The sequence below is a fragment of the Sitophilus oryzae genome, unplaced genomic scaffold, assembly GCF_002938485.1.
Source record: "Sitophilus oryzae breed Bouriz unplaced genomic scaffold, Soryzae_2.0 scaffold_1492_pilon_pilon, whole genome shotgun sequence".
NCBI classification, from domain to species: Eukaryota; Metazoa; Arthropoda; class Insecta; order Coleoptera; family Curculionidae; genus Sitophilus; species Sitophilus oryzae.
The window spans coordinates 243,090-262,018 of record NW_022146161.1 but is presented as its reverse complement, the minus strand read 5'-3'; the positions used below and the strand labels follow the sequence as shown (position 1 = coordinate 262,018).

Genomic DNA, 18,929 nt, shown 5'->3' with positions numbered 1-18,929 from the left:
ATTTTAATGTTATTTTTATTTTTGTACTAATCTGTATTTTATATTCTGTATGATAAGTTTTATTTTTATTGTTTTTATAAAAAGAAAAAAAAGTAAATGTTATATTTTTTTAGAATAAAGTGCTTGAAAAATCCCACCTTGATTGGGCGAAACGTCATATAAAAAATGTTTTTCATAATTCTATCATCACAATACCTCATACCCAAGAAAAAAATAACATATATTCTATACATAAAATACTAATATACAGGGTGGTCCGAACTGTATTCCGGAAACTTCGGCAGCATATTCTGCAGATAAAAATAAGTAAAAAAGTTCGTATAAATGTATGTCCTAAAATGCTTAGTATCTGAGATACAGGGTGTAGAAGTTTTATTTTATTTCGTTTTTTTCCAAATAATTTCTGAAGTAACGTCAATATTTTGATAAAAATTGATGCCTGAGAGTTTTTTGATATGAGAAATTTGATTGTGATGTCCGTATGACTCCGATTTGTAGAGCGCGCCACCTATATATTTTTAACTGGTATGAAGAGTAATAACTTTTGGTCCATACCTGTATAAAACTGCTGAGTGAAAAAATATACATTTACGACGTTTTTTACGTAACAAAGGTCTCTTGGCGAAAATCGCTACGAGCATTACGACTAGTCAATATACGACTATATATTGACATAAATTAAACATGTTGATTAAATAAAAAAACAATAAAAAAAAACATACACACAAAATACACTGAAATCATAAATTTGAAATGTTTTCTTCCCAAGAGTTCAACAGCAACAGTTTATCATCATTTTATCGAAAAAAATATGATTAATTTAAAAAAAAATAAAAAGTTCCCAAATGTATTATTTCTCAGTCAATTAACTATCTAGTCAACAAGTTTTTTTGTGGCATGTATTGACTATTTCCATTCTAAATATTGTTAGAACAGTTACTCGTAGCGATTTGTATCAAGAGACATTTTTTATGTAGAAAATCACGGAAATGTATATTTTTTTACCCAGTAGTTTTATACACGTACGGACAAAAAGTTATTATTCTTCAAAACAGTTAAAACACATGTAGGTGAGGCCCCTACAAATAGGTGTCATATTGACATCAACCAAATAAAATTTTTCATGTCAAAGAACTCCCAGACACTAATTTTGATCCAAATATTGACGATTTGGAAAAACATCGCTTGGACAAACATTTATACGACCTTTTTTACTTATTTTTATCTACAGAATATATTGCCCAAGTTTCCGGAATAGAGTTCGGACCACCCTGTATATTACTAAAATAATAATTATTACTGATTTATATTTATATCATTGTTATTACCTATATTACAAACGTTTGGTTACCCAAGCTCGTAGGTAGTTTATAATTCTAATATTTATATTTTAAACGATTCTTTGAACGTTCTTGCGATTCTTTAAACGAAAAAGCTGTAGAAACGAATGAGTCGCATTGTGATCCGATTCAATTCTCAAGACTCTTTTCTTCAAATTTTATGGAACCGTGTAGATAACCAGAAAATTCGGGATCGAATTGTATTAAAAATGAATCGTGAATCGAATCTCACGATTCATTTTTGATACTCGTTCAAATGAACGACTCGTTCAATCTTTACCCGCCTCTAGGCTTAGCCCACGGCCACACAGAAAGCGTTTTTAGCGTTTTGCGTTTTTTGCGTCTCAAGCGCTTTTTGCGATTTTACCGTTTTAAGCGATTTTTTCGATTTGTGTCCATTAAAAGCACACAAAAGACGCGGCAGGTCTGCAGTTTCTATCAATATGTCAATTAGTAACGTCGCAAGCTCGTGGATTCCCGGCCCGTCTAACAATAAATCCTGTGAGAAAGAGATAGGCGAGATCGGCGCCGTTAGCGTTGAAGAGACGAAGATAAAAGATGCTGGGATTGAATTTTGGACGGGCCGGGGCATATATTCGGAGACAAACACAATGTACTGCTAGTGCCAGTGGCGTGTAAAAATAATAATAATTATTTTATTTTTTGCCATTTATTTTACGAATTTTAGTTTATATGTGTATAGTGTTTTTATGTTGTAGTGTTGTGGTTAATACTTGTTATAATTATAATATAATATAATAAATAATTATAATTATATAATAGAATAGTAAATATCTCTAGTTGCTAATGCAATTTTAGGACATGATTTATGAGACATTTTGGAGTGAAACTTCTTTACGCGTGCTGGGAGTAAAAATTCAAAGCCGTGACATACGAGTTAGTGAGATGGCCCTGACACACGTGTTCGTTGTAACGAAACGTGTTAACGGCTAGAAATACGTAGTGACGCGACGTGTATATGTGAGCAGTCCACGTGTTTATCAAAAATATTGATATTTTAATACAAATTTTGTAAAAGTGAGTCAAATTATTACGCGTAAAAAACATTTGTTACACGTAAAAAACTATTTTTCACGCGTATAAAACTATTTGTTACTGGTAGAAAACTATTTTTACGCGTATAAAACTATTTGTTACTGGTAGAAAACTATTTTTTATGCTTACAAAACTATTTGTTACTGGTAGAAAACTATTTTTACGCGTATAAAACTATTTGTTACTGGTAGAAAACTATTTTTTACGCGTACAAAACTATTTGTAACTGGTAGAAAACTATTTTTTACGCGTATAAAACTATTTGTTACTGGTAGAAAACTATTTTTAGGCGTATACAACTCTTTGTTACGTTTAAAAATATATTTGTTACACGTAAAAAACTCTTTTGTTACGCGTCAAAAACTTATTGTTTCTGGCAGAAAACCTTTCTTACGCAAAAAGAAAATATTGTTTACCTGTAAAAAACTATTTGTTACACGTAAAAAACTAATTTTTACGCGTCAAAAATTTACTGTTTCTGGTAAAAAAACTTTTTATCCCAAAAAAAATATTTTTTACGCGTAAAAAACTATTTGTTACACGTAAAAAATTATTTTTTTACGTGTTAAAAACTTATTATTTTTGGCAAAAAACCTTTTGTAGCGCAAAAAAAAAAAAATTTTTACGTGTAAAAAGCAATTTGTTACACGTAAAAAACTATTTTTTACGCGTCTGTTAAAAAAACTTTTTTAAGCAAAAAAAACACTTTACGCATAAAAAAACTATTTTTTACGCGTAAGAAATTATTCCTTTAATTTATTACTTTTTCAACATTTCAAACTACACTTTTTCAAACATTTCCTTCAAATTTTTGAATTTAATAGAGTCTTCCTAAACAGTAGATGTTCTATATAAAAATATTTTTAGATAATACCCTAAAATGAAAAAAAAAATGGACACTATTTAATTTATTTTTATTGTATTATTAAATATAACGTCCGCCTATGACGGGGTCTCATAAAAAACGCTAAAGACGCTACAGAAAACAAACTGATTTGTTTTCATTTGCGTTTTTTGCGAGACACGCCGAACGCTACACGCTTTTGGTGTGGCCACTCCTATATAATCCTTATTTTTAATTATTTTGTTTTAGTCGCTAAAGACGCAAAAAACGCTTTCTGTGTGGCCGTGGGCTTAGTGTTAAGAATAAAATTGAATTTTAATAAACTGTCTATTTGAGAGGTTTGTTTAATACCAAGTTAATTAAAAATTCACCTTCTTTAACTAAAACCCGACACACCTAGCTCTCTATATCAAATTTTACGGGTCAACTTTCACTTTGTGCCCTACGTCGATTTGATAAAATTCCATTTTGTCCGACTCGCTCTCAAATTCGCTTTTAAATATTTATGTAAGCATTTGCATATTCTCTTTGGGTCGACTGCCGAGTCGAACAATGAGGAGGGGCGGAAGAAACACGTCGAAACGAGGGCCCCGGATTTGCCGTTGTTTATAGTTTTATGCTCTAAATATCTAAATTAATTGCTAACGTGTTTCATTAGCAAGGAAGCGAGGATACATACAGGGTGTCCCAAGTTGAGTTTTTAGAGAACTGTAGTATCTAGATCGCAGATTTTTTGTGCGTCATAGTTTCACAACGAAATCTATCAATTAAAAATATTTTTATATGGCGGCACTTCCGGAAATACCGAAAGTTGACAGAAACTTTCTTATTTCAAATAGAAACCTCCATTAAATACTAATATATAAAAATAAAATAATACATAAATACGTATAATACTAATTCTCTGTAAAATTTTATGAGTTTTGATATCAAATACCATATACTTAACATTAACCGATTTTTGTGAAAAAAAATATTCAAAATTTTTGGACGAAAAAAACTGCCTGTCAAAAAAAATGTATAGCCTTAACGTCAAATTTAGTGATTACCACAGCCAGTGTGACATAAAGAGAAGACATGTGGCTATTTATTTCAAAAATTGAATTGTAGGGTAGAAGCACCAGTTGTGGCCAGGTTAAGGGATTTTTAGAGTTTGACTTATCAGAAAAAATATTTGTAGTTAATTTTGGAGATAAAACAAAATTTTTGGTGCTTCTCCAAACATTTTTCTTTCAAAATCTGCTTTTATTTTAAAGATTTGTATTCTTAATAAACAGAAAATAAGCATTTTATGAAAACCTACGATTTTTCCCATTTGTGGCCACATTTACTACCATTTGGGGCCACATTCTTGCAAAACTATTCTCTAGGTAATGTTATGGGAGGACCACTTGCGCTGGCAACCATCAGGGTTGTTACATTATCTTTCTCAGAGGTAGTAGTAACGACACGGCACATAAAACAATCGGCACGCCAACTCTACTCAGATTCCATTGTTTTAAATTTCTATAAAATTTGACCTTGTCGGCGCCATTATGGTTTCCTAGTCAGGGCCGGATTAAAACGTATTAAAAAATTTCTCAGAAAATACGACAGGGTCGTATTAAAAAAATACTGTAATTGACTGAAACTGAATTTTATTTACAATACCTTTGTCCAAACAAATGAATCGTTAACCGCGCATACTTCTCGAAAAGTAAAAATAAAAAAATCAATTAAATATTTCACTGTAGAGAATAGACAATTAAAATTAAAAAACATGCAACTAACAAAAACATGCCAGGAGTTACAAACAAGAATTAAAAAAATACCAATAAAATATTTATTGAACAATATAAAGAGGCTACGTACAAATTATGCCCATCAATGGGCGTAGCAAATTTATTAATATTCAAATTTCACAAATTAATAAATCCACATTTTTTTTGAGAAACTTCTCTTTTTCATGGCAGGAAACAAAGTAGGTACCGCATTGTATTTTATACGGTTACAAAGTGAATTGGTAAACATTTTAAATTCAAAGTGAACAGAACACAACCTGTACTTGTGGGCCTTATTTATATCTTCAATCAAGTCTTCTCCGTTAGCTGCAATTGCCCATGTTCTTGCCCTAAAAATGTATTGTTAACTTATTTTCGATATACTCATTTTATTTATTTTTATAATTTTATTTAAATTAATAATATAATTATTTTTAAATTTAATGTTGAATGTCTAGATACAACATTAAATTTTACTAAATATTTAACATTTTAATCTTGCTAATATTTTATATACATATAGGGTGAGTCTTGAATAAGTGCAAATATTTTCAGGGTGGTATATTTCGACCCCAGGAATACGTTTATGAGTTTTTTCGCTAAAAAGATATTGAAAATTGTGCATTTTCTTTTAACTTCCCTGTATATTTTTCGAAAACTTTTTTGAACTGCCTGTTCACCGCAAATTTTCCCACGGTATAATTTCTTAATCTCTGATATTACCATAGTTACGGCTTTACTCTATGGTTGCGGCACTAAAAGGGATGCAAATACAGAAAAAATCCGGTGGCTCTCAACTCAACATTTAAAAAAAAAAACATTTTTTTTTTGAACTTAAATAACTCGGTTATTTTGGATTTATCTGAAAAAGTAAGGAGAAAATATGTTTCTTTTATCGAGATCTGTCAGCCCTGAAAATATTTGCACTTATTTAAGACTCACCCTGTATATAAGTTTGTTAACATTTAATATAGATGCTGACCTTGTATATTTTTAATTAGATCTTTCTATTTAGCTGAATGTCCTAATATGTATACTACTACTGTTTTTTTAACTAAAATATGTTAAAATAATTAATCACATATGTATATATACATACCTAATCGGATCTCTAGGAAACAGAAAGAAACTTTTATTGCAGTTTAGTCCTCTACTCGGGCAGTTTTTGCTGCACAACTTCGCGCATTTTAAAAACACGTAAAAATTAACGATTTAAAAATGTTCAGAAAAACAAAAATAAATTATATAACACAAGAAACGAAAATAAACTAGAAAAACCAAATATATAACACAATAAACAAAAATAAAACAACAACTATAAAATATAACTCAAGAAATAAACAAAATAAATTAATCCGTACGCTACTGACTCGAATCAGCCGAAAGTGTGCGCAGTCGATGAAAGAAACTACGACACTGGTTACTTTCTGTTGATGGAAACCCTAATGGCGGCGTGCGCGACGGTATGCGCGTAGCGTTCCCGCCAAAGAGAGTTAGCCTGCCGTGTGATTTATATGCCGTGGTAACGTCATAGACACCTTTTCCTCTTGCCCCTAGGACTAAATTGCCTTTAGGTGATAAAAAAATCGCTGTTTCGTCCAGGTTAAAAATTCTATTTGGGTGGTTCAGAATTTCGATTTCAGGACCTAATTGCTGCCGCACCTCTTCAAACCATGACCTGATTTTTGTCTCCGTAACAGTCGCTCTTCCTTGGTCTATGCATTCCGAATGATTCCTAGATACTTCCGGGTTTCTAACTAGGAAAAACTTAAACCACTTTTCTCCAGGAACATTATTCTTGAAGGGAGTCGGTATTTTAAATTCTTCTATTAGCTTTTGTACCGAATATAGAAGACCTTCTCGATTAATCGGAAACCCTTTTGCCGCCTGATAAAGAATCCACTTCACCAATTTTTTTTTTCAACTTCTAACCCAAGTACTGCAGTAGCTAGCGCTAATTGAATCAGCAATCGACACGAAAAAGAATTAAAAAATATTGACTCAAAACTGACAACTAAAGTGACAGCTTTATTTATTTGTCAAATTACACAGAAACCAACGCCAACCCAGCACAATACTTTTTCTACTCGTAATAAATTCCTTGAAATAATATCTGAATATTTTTAAAACGTAACACACTATGGAAAAAATATTGTTTTATAAACGACGATAAAATTGCATTATCGTAACACCATTTTATCGTCTTGTATAAAAAATAACTATTCTTGTTTTAGACTAGACTACTTAACTTTTTTATATTTTTATTACATCCAGATAATTAATGTTTATCTAAATTTCTAAATAAAATACTGTAAAACAAAACAGAAAAATTATAACCGTGCAAATTATTCACGACCTTTAAAACTGTTAAATACACTCGATCCACTAGATAAGTCTTTCATTATTTTTCTTTGTCTTTTTTCATAATAAAAATGACCCGTCGCCAGTTATTCCGACACTGGCCTTATTTCCAGTTTTTTTTTCGAAATTCAAATTCGAATAATCATCTGGCAATCGCCATATACCGGTCCTCCATTACGGAATTGGAACTTATGAAGGCTTTTATGAAGGTTATTTCATCGATGCGAGTAAAGTGGAACGAAAGCATCGAAAAAAGATTGGATCGACTAGACTCGGGATGCAAAAAAACGGTCTAATCTTTGTGAGTAGTACCATGGAGGAAAAACTAATTAACTAGCCTATAGATCGGTAGTATGATGTTCCTGTTCGCGATAAAGGAATCGGATTAAATAGTGAGCTGATGGATGCATTATAAAAAAATCGTTTCTAAAAAAACATTTTTTGTATAATAAAAATACTATAGAATAATAGAATTAGAAATAACTTGATTTTGTTGCTTTGTAGTAATAGTATTTTATAAATTTAAGCAATTTAAACCTCTCAAAAATATTCAAGATTAATTAGAATAAATTTTGAAGAACGCAATAAGATCATCTTGTTTTATCAATTAAATATCAAAGTACGTGTGACTCTTTGCTGTTTATAGAAAATATATAGAAAATTACTTATGAGAAAATAATGCGAATTTATTTGGAAAATACACACGATATTTTAAAACGTCTCAGAAGTGGGATCGACTCGCTAAAATAACAGAAAAGTTTTAAAACTACCAATTAAACATATTGTGCGTAATAAGGGCATTTTAAACAATAACATATCTTTTATTTCAAGGCAACGGTTTAGCAACCTTCAAACACTGCTTTCCAATAGAACACCCAAGTTAAACGACGTTAGACAATGCAAGAGGATGGACGGGTGGCCGTCTGGAAACTCTTTCATGTCGTTGTTTAATGGCAAGAGGACAAAATTTAATTGCACACACTGCTCATTCACGTCGGCTTGAGACTGGATGATGATATGTCGTGATTAATAGCCGATTAAGACACTCAGTTATATGTCAGTTATAGATTCCAAATTTACACTGTAAGCAAATAATTGCAGTCAACTACAAGTCAAAGAAATGTTATTGGTTAATTATGTAGTCTGAAAATAATTGTGCATAAAATTGCTAAATTTCTGCATAATATTCTTGATCAGGATACTCACTTACTACTCAGCTATGTCAACAGAACCTAGTTAATTAAATCCGATGTTGTAATTTCCTACCCGTAATGACGTATATGTTGGCTTAGTATTGTGAGGAAGTAATTAAAGCTATCTAAATCTAATCAGATGGTGTTTGTGTCATCTGGCAATAGCGTGCACGAAAGGGAGCAGAATTAACCCATCAGTTATATTTGAGTTGGGTTTTTTTTTAATAATAACGGAAAAATTAGAATCATAAGAATATTGAGAGAATTTTGTCACAAAACGAACAGCTATTTCTAAGTATATTTTGTATCTTTTAATTTATCACGGTTAAAAAAGATGTTTTTTTTGACAAAAGAAAATTTTAATAACAAATTTTTACTCCGCTAATTCTAAAGACAATAATAGCATTATTGACTTTTATGTTATATTACTAATTTCACCCTTTATAGGGCAGTACTAATTATAACTATTCTCGTTTGATCAAATTGACTTCAAAAAGATATAAGCTCTAAAGGAAGCATATTTTCTTAATACCATTTTTCAAAAAGTTGACAAATAATGAAGGGTGGTGGTCGATTTTTCAACAAGAGACTGTTAAAGCAAATAGATAGTATTATGTAATATTAATATAATTAATAATTAGTATAGTCTAAAAGTAAAAAATGAAACATTAGAAAAAATGAAAATATTTATTTATTATAAATCTTAAAGGTACAATTACTTAAATTATTAAAGTGAATACAATTTTCGTCTCTAAGAGAAATGCAAGTTGTAGGAGTCGGAATAAATAAATTTCTTGTACTGGCAATGCTGGTAGCTTCTGCTTCTACGTGAACTGCTTTTAATTTCTTATTTGACGTATCTTTCTCTCCCATGATTCTTTTTTCTATTTCGGTTTTCTGATCAATTGAATTTTCAATGTAACTTTCAGCAACAGAGCTTGATCGCCAACCTCCATGTCGCTTTAAAACTGTTATGTCCGCTTCTGAATCTGCCAGTATTGTTGCAGAGCTGCGTCGGAAACAATGACCAGTGTATTCAATGGCGTTGGACAGTCCAAGAAATTCCGCTATCTTTTTTGGCATACCCCCAACTGTATTGATTCGAACTGGCAGGGTACAGGATTGATTTTTTCGATACGTCAAGAAAAATCGATAGTATTATGTGTCACATTGAGTGGTCAAAGTTTTGCGTACTTACGAAATACATGTAAGAAATTGATACCATCTATTGGTCCCTCAGTAATAGTAAACACTCTGGGAAAATGAGTTTTGTATTCGGAATCTTTACACTAATAAATGACTGACAATCCTTAATGGCGTTTACGGCCAAAAACGTCATTTCTTCCTTTCTACATACTCCAAATACTCCAACGATTAAGACAACTTTAGCTAACAGGAATTCTTTGTCATCGGCTTCTTTCATAAAGCGTTCTATTTTCAGTTTTGTAAATACTTCTGATTTTTTTGCCTAATATCCGGAAGCTTTTCTTTTTAAAAATGCAGGTAAATCATGATGCGGAGAGCATCGAATATTTACTCCACAGAGTTGACGGCTTCAAGGTAGTGGATAACTTCAGGAAATAGGCTGGCAATACCTTTTGTGTGAAATTCTTAACATATTTTTCTTTGACCCAGGTTTCAAAGTTGTTGTGGGTGGTCTCATATAAGTTTTTCGACTTCTCGGCCACTAATGTGGATAGCGCAGTTTCAGCAGCTTGTTGAATATCCAAAGACTCGTCATTATCACTCATTTTTTCACAAAACTTTGTAGGAAATACAGCGACGTTTAAACCTGACAGAACTTTGTCATTAAACAATGCATAAACAATGCCTTAGAAACCGATTCTGCCGTCGGCAGTTAAAAGGCGGCAAGTGACAAAACCATAGTTTTGAGAAAAATGGTAAAAACTTTGTGATGTTGTCCTTCACTAATAAGAATATATACATTCGATTTTATTGTTCAACACTAATTGGATATACTATATTTAGTTATTTATAGGTATTTTTAGACAATAGAGCAAGTTTTGTTTAAGAAAAGTTGGTTAATTCTTTCTTGCTTCGTTTTCTGTATTGAATACAGTAAGAAGTTGAAGTTAAAAGGCGGTAAGCGACAAAAAGCTGTTCAAATGCCGCCTTTTAACTGCAAAACCTTTGACGTGCCGCTATTTAGAATCAAGTAAAATGTTAAGGTTTTAACTTAAAAAAGATAAATTTTAAGTAACATCTATTTATTAAACACAGATTATTTTTTAAATTAATAGTCATCTAGCAAATTTTAAGTAGTTTTTTGATAACAGTAATATAGTAAAAGGAATAATTTTAGGTATAACAGGGTGGTCCATAATGGATTGTTCTGTATATATTCTCATGCATTTTTTGTTTGCCTGCGGTCATTTTATAAACTAGAGAGTTGTTTTTGTTGTTTTACTTAGAGATATAACAAAGATGGTTAATTGAGAACTGCTACATCAAAAATCTTTGCATCAGGCGCTAGTTTGGTGTCTGCTTTTTTTTGTTTTAAGCTAGTGGATACGCCGATGCCTCTTCTTCTAAAACCTAAAAACAAATTTACACTTCTGATCGATATTCTATAGTTAGTATCCAAATTAAATAAATAATAGCAAGGTTTTTATTTTTATAATATATATTTTTTTTCTGGCTCTAAATTACGCTTAAAATAAAAAAAAATTGAATGGATGAGTGAAAAATCTTTTCTTCAATAAATACAATAAATTATTTTTTGCCAATTAATTCGAAATATGAATATGAAATAATTAAACATTAAGATAATTCATAAATATATTTGTAAATATACTGATGAACCATTTAAAAGAAAAACTTATTGAGGCACTATAATAGTACTTATTTAATTATTAATGATACTTAATTTAATTCATAATACTTAATTATTGATAAATTTTACTAATTCTAACTATTATATATATTTTTTTTTTAATTTCAGGGGTGAAATTTATATTTTGTTAACACATGACACAAAATTAGCTACAAATCCATCATATAAATATGTATTGAATAATAAGTAATATATAATAATCTAAAATACCTATAAAAATAGTTTAAAAGCTTACCTTTGCACAAAAGCCAATCACTATTATTATAATAAATCATTATTAATCACTTTATATAAGTCGAAAAATGCGATGCGTGCCTGGATTCGCAATCGACTAATTCTCTCGCGAAATATACCGCCTTCTTACTACCAAATTTACGTCCGCGTGGTGATTTTGACCGTTAAAAAAGGGCGCAATAGTCACATACCGCTTTTTTACTAAAAGTTTCGTGAAGTATTTCATGATCTTATTTAACGAATAGGGTGGTATTAAACAATGCCGCCTTATAACTTCAAGTTTAATAACGTATTTCATATCCATCTTTTAGGAATAGAGCAATTATAGTCTGTTCAACGAAAAGATCCTTGACAGTGATAAATGTGTCTGTCATTTTAATTTCAAAGTAGTTTATTTTATTTTACAAAGAAATAAGTTGGTACAACTGGAACGCATAGCAGGAAATTAATATATGTATATAAAATTTGACTGACAAGTAACTTCAAAATGTTGTGAAAAAAAACTGTATAAAACTGAAAAAATGTAATCGAGTTATTTTATTTAATAAAAAACGGTATGTGTTAATACAAAACAAACAAAAACAAGACACCACATACCAAAAAATATAAAAAAGAACTATTTCTTACTTTCAAGCTTTATGAAACTTCCCGCATTTATGATTATATTTATCAATATAACTTATGTACAAATACAAATTTGTAATATCCCGCAGGAATAAATTAAACAACATAAACAAACATAAAAAACAAACTATTTTATTAATAATAACACTTACCAAATTTTATACCTCACAGGTTGATTAATTAACTTTAATCTTAATTTTCTTAAACCAGTACCTTTTGACATTATTTTTCTGCAGTACTAAAATCCATTATTTACCTATCGTGTGATGTCAATATTTTACAGCTACTCCAGTTTTTAGTATGTGTTTAGTATGGTCCTTCTATCATATTCGAGATGCACTTATCTACGACGAGATGGTATACGAACTTTATTGATAGTAACTTTATTGGTGTATCTGTATAAGACTTTCCTCCCGGGCAGCGAGTATTAACCATAAACTGTGCTTTAGGTTCTACAGTTAATTTTCACTCGATTTTTCCTCCACATGACTTCAAAAGATACAAAACACACGTAATAACACGAATCAAAATGCATCATCTTCCAAAACGCAGGGTATTTGACAAAAGTTGTCACAAAAGTATAACCTATAATTTGGCAAGACTTTGACAAACGTCAAAAATCTAAAGGCTAGTTCATACGCATCGGCGTCCGTTTGTCGTTCATCGTTCCGTCAAACCAATAAAATTGAATTACGATCTGTCATTTTTGAAATAAACCAATAAAACTGGTTAAAAACAACAAGTGACGACGCATGACGAATTTATATTTAAACCCATCCATAGTTAATTTAAAAATTATTAGAAACTTTTTTAGTAAAATAAATAGATTGGTATGGGACTTCATCTGCTTTTCTTCTGTGATCGTCTGTTGAAATCTTACCTGAGAAAAAAAACAGAGTATACTGTCTAATGCCACCTTTTTACTACTTAATATGCATCATTACGTCATCATTTTTTAAATATAAATGGCATATTTGCAAGAATGCCGCCTTTTAACTGAAATATTTACACTTGCCGCCTTTTTATTTCCAAAATGGTGACGTTATGTCATTTGCCGCTTTTTTCAAATTTCAAAAATCGTAGAAAAAAAATATTTTTACAAACATGTTTTTGAATATTTAGATAGAGTAGGGTCACATATTAGTCTAAAAATGCAAAAATCTCAAAATTGAAAAATATTCACTTGCCGCCTTTTAACTGCCGACGGCAGGATTACCAGAACATTTCAAAAAATGTTTAAAAATAAATAATTATAATAGCTTGAAAATCTCAAATTATCCGTTTTCAAAAAATCTTGAATGAAATTCGTTAAGAAAAGAGTGTTTTAAGCACTGGCATTGTCATTTTTGACTCGACAATTTTGCGTCCCGTGCTTAAAACACATTCATTTCGCAACTTGTTACATAAATAGCTATTTTATATTGTCAATCACGTCGCAAAAGTAATACTTTTGTGACGTTTGAAAAAAAATACTATTGTTATAATACACAGTATCCGAGATATTTACTACACTATCACATTACCAACTTTACTTTCTCCCATAACATACGTACAATACACCCGGCTTGTGTCCTGTCACCCGTCACAGCACACGTTTCAAAAACTTTTCTCGCTCGCCGACCTCCCATACGTGGCGTGTCGCTCTCCAACGCGACGTCTCTATTTTATCTGCGCGCCCGTCCTCGCCAAATTTATTCATATATTTGAATAAGCCCGGATTTTCCGAATAGGAAAAAGCCACTTTGCCCGGAAAATTCCCCAGCGGATTTCCGGTGCATATTGAGACGCCGGAGTCAGGGCCTCCGGCTCTTGTCCCGGTGTGTCTTAGTTTTTTTTTCTGCTTTTTTTATGGAGATGTGGGCAAATATAAAGAAGTTTATTGATTACAGAGAAAAAACTCTTTTTTGGTTCTAAATTAGAGTGAGTAAGAACCTTTGAATAACTGACTTACTTAAAGAACTACTATTACTTTCTTACAGAATAAAAAGATTAAGGAAGGAGCAGATCAAAGAATTAATATGGCGAACTTAAATTCCGGTTTATCAGTGCCGTTTCTTTATAAGGGCCAATTTTATTCAAAATGTGTAAAAATATAACGTAAAGTGAGGACCCACCTATTTAAAAATAAACGTATTTCTTAAATTTGATACATTTAATTTAAGACATTCTACAGGGTGGTCCGAACTGTATTCCGGAAACTTCGGCAGCATATTCTGTAGATAAAAATAAGTAAAAAAGTTCGTATAAATGTATGTCCTAAAATGCTTAGTTTCGGAGATACAGGGTATAGAAGTTTCATTTTTATTTTGATTTTTTCCAAATAATTCCTGAAGTAACATCAATATTTGGATTAAAATTGGTGGATAGGTGTTTTTTGACATGAGAAATTTGATTTTGATGTTAATATGACTCGCATTTGTAGGTGGCGCCATCTACATGCGTTTTAACTGTTTTGAAGAGTAATAACTTTTCGTCGGTACCTGTATAAAACTACTGAATAAAAAAGTATACATTTACGACTTGTTTTACATAAAAAAAGTCTCTTGCTAAAAATCGCTACGAGTAATGGTTCTCGAGATATTTGGAATCGAAATTATCAATACCTGTCATCATTGACATAAATTAAACATGTTGACTAAATAGTTATTAAACTGAAATCATAAATTTGAAATTTTTTTGTGTCAAAAGTTCAAAAGAAACTATTTAATCACAATTTTACGCAGAAAAACTTATAATTAATTTAAAAAAAATAAAAATTTATTATTTCAGTCAAATAACTATATCAACGTGTGCTTATCTTTTGTCAATAATGACATGGTATTGACTATTTCCATTCTAAATATCTTGAGAACGGTTGCTCGTAGCGATTTTTACCAAAAGACATTTTTTACATAAAAAGTCATGGAAATGTATATTTTTTTAGTCAGTGGTTTTATACAGGTACGGTCGAAAAGTTATTACTCTTCAAAAGAGTTAAAACACATGTAGGTGGCGCCCCTTATAAATAGTAGTAATTTTGCCATCAAAATCAAATTTCTCGTGTCACAAAACTCCCAGATGCCAATTTTCATCCAAATATTGACGTTACTTCAGAAATTATTGAGAAAAATCGAAATAAAAATGAAACTTCTACACCCTGTATTTATATACAAACTTTTTACTTATTTTTTTCTGCAGAATATGCTGCCGAAGTTTCCGGAATACAATTCGGACCACCCTGTATGTACATAAATAATTAGTGATAGGATAACGGTTCCACATGAGTCGCGTTACAACAGCGACCGTTCCAGAAAAATTGCGCGACAAAATACCGCGATTTTGTAACCGAGGTTCCGACTCCCAAAGTGTCTCTAATTAGGTATTTAATTAGGATTTATATTTTTAATCAATAATTGAGAGTGGCTATACAAGTTTCCCTTTTTTTTCAATCATATTTTCTTCTTTATTTATTCTTATTTTTGTAAAAAGGTTTATTGACCTAACATGTATTTATTATCAATCATATACTACAAAATACACTACTTAATTTACTTGAATTTAATAGAACGCCCATGGAGAGAGGTGTTTGCTTTATAGAAAATGGTCCTATATTTTCAAAATTTTCGATGCTGAGAAATACGAAAATAAAATAATACAATAGTTAGCTGCTTGGTGACCGGTTTCGGCAATTCCAGCCATCATCAGACCTTAAAAATAGATATTAAACAATGAAACTAAAAAAAATTGTATAACAGCAAATAAAATATTTTTATTTTATTTCATTTACTTTTGCGTTTCATCTTTCAAACAACGCTATTTTTTACCATGCCTAGTACATACCAAAAATCGCTATTTCGAAAGTAACGTAGCGACGGGAGCACCAACGCCAATAGTAACCGACCAAATCGCGACAGGCAAAACCGGAACCCTAGAAGCGCTCCAGCCACTGCTGGAACGATGTACGTCGCCGCCGAGGTCGAGCGTCGATAATCAGTTACAGCAGGGATCAGTTACTCCTGTTCGCGACAGGCGGAACTACGGCTCTAGGAGCGCAACGGCTGGAGCGAATACGCGCGACGCTACGTACATACCAGTTCCAGTTACTACTGTTGGCGACCGACGAAATTGCGACGGCTGGAGCTAAACACGTCGCTATGCGGTTACTACGGTTCGAGCTAACTTCAAGAGCGATTATGAATAATTTATTTGCCAATTAGAAATACTTTATAATTTTGTCGTCGTTCATTAGTAACAGGTTCCTGATTCGTTGTGGAGCGCGACACGACGCGAAGTTACAAAAAAATATATCTATCTATCTATCGATTCAGCCTCTTCGGTCCATCGTTGGACATAGGCCTCCCCCAATCTCCTCCACTCTTCCCTCTCTGTCGCCATGCTCATCCATCTTGTGCCTGCATGTTTCCTCAGATCGTCCGCCCATCTCATCTGGGGTCTTCCTCTACTTCTTCTATTCTCCCAGGGCCTCCAGTTTACGATGCATTTGTTCCATAGATCATCCTCCCGTCTGACATTGTGACCGGCAAACTTCCATTTCAATTTTGCTACTTCACTTCTAACATTCCTTACTTTAGTTTTTCCTCTGATCCACTCATTCCTTTTTCTATCTGCCAGCCTTATATGTAGCATTTGTCTTTCCATAGATCTTTGAGATTTGGTTACCTTATCCATATTTGATTTTGTCAGTGTCCAGGTCTGGGATCCGTAAGTAAGTACAGGAAGTACACATTGATTATATACTTTGGTTTTGAGGTACTGTGGATATCTTTTGTTTTTCAATATGTAACCCAATTTTCCAAATGCTGCCCAGGCCAGTCTTACTCGTCTCTTTATTTCAGCTGTTTGTCTTTTTTTTTCAGTTTAATCATTTGTCCCATATATATATATACTCTTCAACTTATTACTATTTTTTCTTGGTTTATTTTGGTTGTTATGTTTTCATCTGTGTTTGTTATGATTTTAGTTTTAGTGTAGTTCATATTTAGGCCTATTTTTCTAGCTGCTGTATCCAGTTCTTCCAGCATTTCTACCAGTTCTTCTTTCTTTTCTGTTATTAAGGCGATATCATCCGCATATCTTAGGTGATACAAGTATTGTCCACATATTTTGATACCTTTTTTTCCCAGTCTAAATTTTTGAAAACGTCTTCTAATGCCTGGTTAAAGAGTTTAGGGGATATTGTATCACCCTGTCTGACACCTGATTTTAATTGTTGTTGTTGCCTCGCTATATATGTTGGCTATTAAGTCTGCGTATCTGTAGTCTATCCTGCTATTTATTAAGGAATTTTTTACTGCCCAGTGCTCAATACTATCAAAAGCCTTTTCAAAATCTACAAATGCAATATATAGAGAGATGTTGTATTCACTGGCTCGTTCTATTAGTATTTTCATAGTTAATAAGTGGTCAACTGTACTGTATCCTTTTCTGAAGCCTGCTTGTTCTTTTGCTTGGTATCCGTCAAATTTTGTTGTTAGTCTATCGGTTAATATTTTCGTGAAGAACTTATAAATTACGTTAAGGAGTGTTATAGGACGATAGTTTTTTAGATCTACCCTATCAATTTTTTATGTAGGATGATGGTTATAGATTCCTTCCAGTCGTTTGCTTCCAGTCGTTTACAAAAAAATACCGCTCCAAAATCGCGTTATTCAAGTTATTTTACTGATTTGTTTTAATTGAAAATGAGCAAATTGTGATAAAAAAAAAGTTGAATAATCGACTTTTTTATTAAATAACTATTATTTTTTAGATGTACTCTGCAAGAAAGATTGCAACAGCTCATGCAAGGCTGTTTGAATAAGCAAGCACGAGAACTGAAGAAAGGAAGAACGAGAAGTGGATATTATAGAAAGGCAAGGACCCAAAATAAATTCTGAAACTGAAAAATAAAGTTCAGATTCTGAAGCACTGAATACAGTATTACCAGAGAATCGGCACTGCAGAATTGTTATAGGCGAAAAAAAAAGGAACAACTCGTTACTCTTTGTACAGTGTCAATTTCGTATGAGCACACACAAATATTTTGTAATCACTGTTATACGAATTGATTTTTTCATTACTATTAATTATTTTTGTTTTTGAATAATATTTATTAATTTGTTTTTTGTGTGTTTTATGTTATATATTTTATGTTTATGTTTGTGATATTTGTAATGAAGCAAGTCAATAAAGAATTTTTATTTTAATTATCATATTACTTCATGTCTTTACACCACTAGCAACGCTAAGACTTCTTGAATTTAGCATGCGGACTCAGAGTGCGCGCGCGATCTTTCATGTAACAAATAAAGCACGACATCCAAGAGGTTAAATGAATTTCATAAATGATTGGTTGCCTTTAAATATGTTGTCCAAGTAATCATTGAACAATGCCTCAAAACTCTTTTTTTTTTCTTTTCAGACATTCCAAATTTTAGTGGTCCAATTATGAATGTGACAATACCGCTGGGACGAGAAGCTGTCTTAGAATGTGGTGTGGATAGCCTGTCTGTTTATAAGGTAAATATTGTTAATAATTTACATTGTTTTTTTAACGACTAGATCTGGAAAAACATACACTGAGATGCAAAAAAATCGCACATTGAAAACATTTTCGTCAAATTTGAAGTGTTATATTTTACCTATTCTTCCCAATTTTCATAATTTTTTTGGCAACCTGTACAC

At 31.7% G+C, this 18,929-nt stretch overlaps 1 protein-coding gene across 1 annotated transcript in view; it reads left to right on the top strand.

Moving 5' to 3' along the window:
- LOC115877443 (neurotrimin-like) overlaps positions 1-18,929 on the top strand; it is a 215,281-nt gene that overhangs the window by 89,231 nt on the left and 107,121 nt on the right. Inside the window, exon 2 of the mRNA XM_030893597.1 lies at positions 18,667-18,764. Within this exon, the coding sequence (XP_030749457.1) occupies positions 18,667-18,764 (98 nt within the window). The remainder of the gene's footprint in view (positions 1-18,666; positions 18,765-18,929) is intronic.